The sequence below is a fragment of the Symphalangus syndactylus genome, chromosome 4, assembly GCF_028878055.3.
Source record: "Symphalangus syndactylus isolate Jambi chromosome 4, NHGRI_mSymSyn1-v2.1_pri, whole genome shotgun sequence".
NCBI classification, from domain to species: domain Eukaryota; kingdom Metazoa; phylum Chordata; class Mammalia; order Primates; family Hylobatidae; genus Symphalangus; species Symphalangus syndactylus.
This window is the reverse complement of record NC_072426.2, coordinates 127,073,360-127,079,483: the sequence shown is the minus strand read 5'-3', so window position 1 is coordinate 127,079,483 and position 6,124 is coordinate 127,073,360. Positions and strand designations below refer to the sequence as shown.

The window sequence follows — 6,124 nt, the reverse complement described above, 5'->3', positions numbered from 1 at the left end:
TACTCCCCCATCTCTCCCTACCCACCTCTGACCCCTCCTCCAGTCCTGCCGCCCGGTAACAAAACCGGGGTTCCCGCCACACGCACCCGGTAGGGCTCAGGACGCTTTATTGGCGGCAATGGCTGACTGAATGGCTTCCCTACAGAGAGGCCTGAGGTCCTGAAACAACCGGGGGTGCTGGCGACCGGGACCTCCAGGCCGCTGCTGGGGAGGAGGCTGGCCAGCGTGCAGGGGGCGGAGGCAGGGCGCGCCGGGAAGCTCCCATCTCCCGCCCCGCACAGCCCGGGCGGGGCCGCCGCTCCGCCGCCGCTGCAGATCCGGCTCCCACCCTTGGCTCCCGCGGCCCCGCGGCGCCTCCTTCTGCGGACTCTGCGGGACCCTCCCTGACAGGCGCTGTGCGCTGGAGAAGGCACAGCGGCGCAGGCATGGCCGCGGGGGCGGCGGCGCGGAAGGCAGCGCCGGTGCTGGAAGCGCCCGCGCAGCAGGAGCAGGTACTGGAGCAGGGGCGCGGGCGTGGGGGACGCCAGGCCGGGGTCCCGGGGCTCACTCCATCTTGCCTTTGCCTCTCCTTCGCTCCATCCCTCTCCTCGCATCCTCGCACTTTCTCTCCCAGGCTCACCCCTTCCACTCCCGCCCTCCTTAGTGACCGCCTGTGTCCTCCTCCCTCCTCAGCAGAAGCCCCCAGGGCCCAGGGTCAAGGTCGTAAGCAGCCAGGGAGGGGAAGGGGTGTGCCCCAGGCTCTTGGCTAGATCGCCCTGGTTCTCAAACTCCAGTGTCATCAGAATCACTCAGAGGGCCTGTTACCACGCAGACCGCTGGTCTGTGCCCAGGGTTTCTGATTCAAGACGTGTACCATGATCGTCAGCTTGTCTTGCCTGTTGCTCAACCTAGCCCATTTCTGCTTCTGCTGGCGTCAGTTGCAAACCCAATCATCATTTATTATTTACTCATAGGACAATTCTTCTTAGGCTACATCCAGGTACCAGGAGGGTTTTGGGGTGGAAGAGGTTAGGTCTTACCTGGAGGAACCCAAATCCCACCCGTAAAACGAGGACAAAAATAACTCTTAAGGGCAAAGATAACTCTTAACAACAAAAATCACTCATAGAGCGGGTAGTAAGAGATTAGTGTCCCAAAATAGGTTCAGGCAAAGAGCTGTAGGATTTCTGAGAAGGGCTTGCTCCTGACTTCCCCCCTTCTCCTCCAACCCGTGAGGGTGTGACGTTCGAGCTGGGTGTTGGGGAATGGACAGGATCTGACCTCATGAGCCAGAGAATCCTAGATGGAGGGAACAGCAGTACCAAATGGCTTGGAGATTTTTTTTTTAATGTTGGGATGGATGGCCATGGGACAAGGCAGAGAGAGGGGACTGTCCACTCTGACTGGCAGAAACCTAGGGGTCAGGAATGCTTATAGCAAAAAATAAGGGTGGGCTAGGCTGTGGAGGGGCTTGTGTACCACAAAATGGGGAAACTTATAATGAAACTCCATGACTTTCTTGCTGGTTTCAAACCCAGATTATCGAAAGGAAGGTTCTGAATTGATGAATGCATGCCAGGAGGGTCAGAGGATCTAGTACTGGTGGATTTGCTGCTGATCTTTGCTCTTCCTTAAGGCTGGCATCACTGCCTAATCTGCTGCCCTCAGGAGGTATGGCCTCTCTGTTGAGGCTGCCCTAGGAGAGACTCACAGCTTTTCCCTTAATCCCCTATGGCAAGACAGTGTGGTCCGGGACCCAGCAGCCAAGGCGTTACCTGGGAGCCTGTTAAAAATGCAGAGTCTCAGTTCCCACGCCAGACCCACTGAATCGAAATCCGCATTTTAACCAGATCCCAGGGTGATTCATTCGCACATCAAAGTTCAAGAAGTGTTGGTTTCTTGACTTTACTAGAGCTAGGGATGAGAAAGGGAAAATAGATAGTTACTGACCAGCCTATTATCTGAGAGCTTCCCTTTAGTTTGAACCTCACCCTATTTTATTTTCCTTCATCACCCTTATCACTACCTGAAGTATGTCTATGTGTGTATTTGATTGTCTAAGAACCTCCTTCAGCATGAAAGCTCCAGCAGAGAAGCCATGTGGTCTGCCTTGCTCGCTCCTGTATTTCCAGGACCTAGAACAGTCTCAGCAAATGGCAGGGCCTCAATAAATATTTATTGAATGAATAAATGAACAGTAACACACAATCTTATGATGTGAGACCCTAACTCCAGCATACCTTACTGGACAAACACCATCTCCCTATTCCCCATCCTCCATCTCCCCAGCTACAACCCCTGGGGTCTTTTGAGCCTGCAACTGGTTAGGTATGTTTGAAACTCCTTAAATTTGGAGTGTGAGAGAGCAGAGACCATGGGTTTAGGAGTTCCCTCTTCTGCTTGTCTAAGGCTTGCTTTCCAGGCTCGGATTTCTCCTGAGAGCTAAGAGGACCCACCACTTCCTCAAAACTGCTCTCTGCCTTGGGGTAGGCCATACACAGCCCCTCCTCTCCACCCACAGGCATGCAGCCTTGCCTTGTGACATGAATTCCTTACCAATGAATGCAGCCCTCTAAACCTAACATTCCTACCTGGCACTCACATGTGGTCCAGGGTCTTCACTAGTTTCTGAGTTCATTGTTCTGGCTTTGCCACTTGGTTTAGAAAGATTTTTCTAACAGGTGGGTTTTGTGAGGGAAGAGTCGAAAGTGATGAAATCAGTTTGGAGGTAGCAGTTCGGGTGAGAGATGATGAAAGCCAATTCCAGGGGCGGGGTGGCAGTCTCCAAACACATTGAGTGCGCCATGTGCCAGACATGGGGATTCAGTGGGGGGATGAGGCCAGCGCTGGCCACCTACAGATTCAGGTAAGTAAATAAGTCATCAACAATGCAGTCTGGTAACAATGTTCAAGGTCAGTAGATATCCTGGTAGGGGCCTCACTGAAAGGGTGTCCTGGAGTAAGTGGGATCCAAGGGTGAGCAGAATGAGGCAACCCAGCATGGAGGCTGGGAGTGGAGGGAGAGCATTCAGGGACAGGAAAGCTCTGCTTGGCTGAAGCAGAGGGTATGCAGGAGCAGTGGAGAGAGGGGAGGCTGAAATGGGATACAAGGCCTTGTGAGCCATGTTGGATTTCAGGCAGGAAGACAATAGGATCAGTCTACCTTTAATGGAAACACTCTTACTGTTTGAAGAGGGAAGAGAGCGAAGGCAAGGGCCTCAGAGGAGGGGGACACCCTGCATGCTGGCCTCCAACTCATCCTCCCCTGGCCACCCTATCTAACAGCCCTTGCCGCCTGCTGGTTATTCTTTATCACACATTTTATTTTCTTCATATAATTTACTTCATTAGGCAGTTGTTTTGTTTGCTTGTTTATTGTGCATCATTTTCTAGAACACAAGGTCCTATTCATGAGAACAGGCACTTTGTCTGTCTTTCTAATCCTTGAATGCCAGCTCTTAACCCAGCGGCTGGCACATGGGAGGCACCACTCCATATTTGCTGAAGGAATGACAAAATGAATGGCATAGAAGCCATAGGGGTGGAGAGAAGGGGGCATGTTTGTGAGGCATTTATAGGTAGGGTCAACAGGAGAGTAGTGGGTTGGAGGTACAGAGTTGGTTAGGGGCAGGGATGATGCCCCAGGCTTTTCTGCTTTGAGCAATTGGATAGATAGGACAGAATGCTATTAACTGAGATGGGGGAGGGGGGACACGGAAGTGGGAGCAGCTTGGGGGGAAACAAGTATATTCACTTTAGGGCGGGTTAATTCACATATCTGAGAGAGAGAGTCCCAAGTGGGACTATGTAGGAGGCATTCAGAAGCATCTGGAGCTCACACAGATTTAGCTAGCCAAAAGAAAGATATAAGAGATTGATACAAATATGGTGCTGGAAAAGGGATAAAAAGGACATGGCTACTGATCAGACAAGGAAAGGGATAAAAGAGAGGACAGAGGCAAGCTTACTTTTGTATTGTTCTTCTTAGTGACATATGTTCATGTAGAATACACTTAATGTAAAGAAGTATAAAAAAGAAAGTAAATGCCCAGGATGTATCACCACCCTTGGAGCATTCCTGTTAATGTCTTGGGAGCCACTCTTCTGGGCTTTTTTATTACAGATGTCTCTTTATGTAACTATACATTTACATAAATAGGCTCAGATTATACACAACTGTTTTGAAGCATGCTTTTTCTGTTTGAAATACTTCATGAAAATATTTCTATGTCAGTAAATATGAATCTGTGTTATCATTTTATAGATCTTACAGATTCTTTTATGTAGCTATATAAAAATATGGGTCTTTTTCATCCATCAGGCTGGGTACTTGGTGAACATTTCATTTTTAAAACAGGTATCTTTCAGTCCTTGGAAATTTTCTTGTGTAATTTCTTTTAAACTTCCTGCCATCTGTTATCTTCTTCTCTGGCTCTAGAACTCATTTTTTTTGTTGTTGGGGGGGTGGAATATGAGGAGATTTCCAAGCCCAAGTCATTAATATTCTTATATTTTCTCTTCTGTTTTCCATGTCTTTCAGGTTTTTTTTAATTCTTTCTGAGTTCTTCAATTTATCTTCAATTCTTCATTCGAGTTCTTATTTCTATCTTCCTGTTTTTAATTTCTAAGAGCTTTTGGTTGTTTTTCTATATTCTTTAAAGCACAGTGTTCTTGTCATCATGGGTGCAGAACTCTTTCCTGTCTCAAACGTCTTGTGATCTTTGATTATTCACTTGTGTGTAAGGTGAGACAGTACAGCACTGTTAAGCTCTTGCTAGCAGGGAAAGCTTGTTGACAGGCAGGCTTCAGTGGAAGGTGACCTGGCTGGGCCTTTTCGTAGGGAGAACAAGGACTGTCCATATCTATAGGTCTTTTCTCTTGGCTTAGATTGATTCATTCCGTGTATAAGGGGCATGTCTGGCTGCCAGCCAAGTGGGCAAGCCCATGTCTAACATGCCTAGGCCAAGAGCACAAATGCAGGCCCTTGTGCCACATGTCTAAGTATTATCAACTGATCTGCTCTCACAGCCCTGCCTGCAGGTCCACCTGTGGCCAGTGTAGCCACATTCTCCCTACCTGCACTGCTGGCTGCAGGCTTGAGTGGTAGCAAGGATCTGCTGGGACAGGGAAGATGGAGGTTTCAATGTACCTGTGCTAGTTTCCTAGGGCTGCCATAACAACAAAAAATGTATTATCTCACAGTTCTGGAGGCCACGAGTTCAAAATCTAGGTGTCAACAGGGTCATGCTCCCTCCAGAGACTCTAGGGGAGACTTCTTACTTGCCCCTTCCAGTCTCTGGTGACTCCAGGTGTTCCTGGCTTGTGGCTGCATCACTCCAGTTCCTGCTTCTGTCTTCATATGGCCATCTACTCTGCCTTGCTACTCTGTGTCTGTGTCTCTGGATGTCAAATCTTCTGCTCCTTTCTCTTGTAAGGACACTAGTCATTGGATTTAGGACCTGCCCTAAATCCAGATGGTCTTATTCTGAGGTCCTCAATTACATCTGCAAATACCCTATTGCCAAATAAGATCACATTCACAGGTACTGGGGGTTAGGACTCAAATATATCTTTTGGGACGACACCATTCAACCCACTACAATGCCTAAGCCAGGGATGCAGATCCCACTAACTCCCAAGGAAGCTGTGGTAGATAGGATCTCCCACCACACATCCCACTTTTCAGACTCAGGATATCCAAGCAGTTCCAAGCTGCTCCCAGACTACCTCACTGCAGTTAATTGAGGAGCCTAGTCAGCCAAGATCCCACTTAGATGGTTTGGGATGGCCAAATTTCAAAACTTTATCTCCAGTTTCCCAGAGCACAGGCTATTCTTTTTCTTCTGCCCAACCTGCCAGCCCCCTGGGGTGTCAGCCTTACATCATCTCTCTCCAATCAAGGTCTACTCACTCAATCAGTTACCAGACTTTCATAATATTTTCTTTTCTTTTTTTTTTTTTTTTTTTTTTTTGAGACGGATTCTTGCTCTGTCGCCCAGGCTGGAGTGCAGTGGCACGATCTTGGCTCACTGCAAGCTCTGCCTCCCGGGTTCACACCATTCTCCTGCCTCATCCTCCTGAGCAGCTGGGACTACAGGCGCCACAACTACGCCAGGCTAATTTTTTGTATTTTTAGTAGAGACGG

General features: G+C 48.9%; 1 protein-coding gene across 1 annotated transcript in view; it reads left to right on the top strand.

Moving 5' to 3' along the window:
• The first annotated feature begins 240 nt into the window (after positions 1 to 240).
• The window catches only part of RNF175 (ring finger protein 175), a 49,826-nt gene continuing 43,942 nt past the window's right edge, over positions 241 to 6,124 (top strand). The window contains exon 1 of the mRNA XM_055276189.2: positions 241 to 491. Coding sequence (XP_055132164.1) covers positions 426 to 491 — 66 coding nt within the window. The 5' untranslated portion in view covers positions 241 to 425. The remainder of the gene's footprint in view (positions 492 to 6,124) is intronic.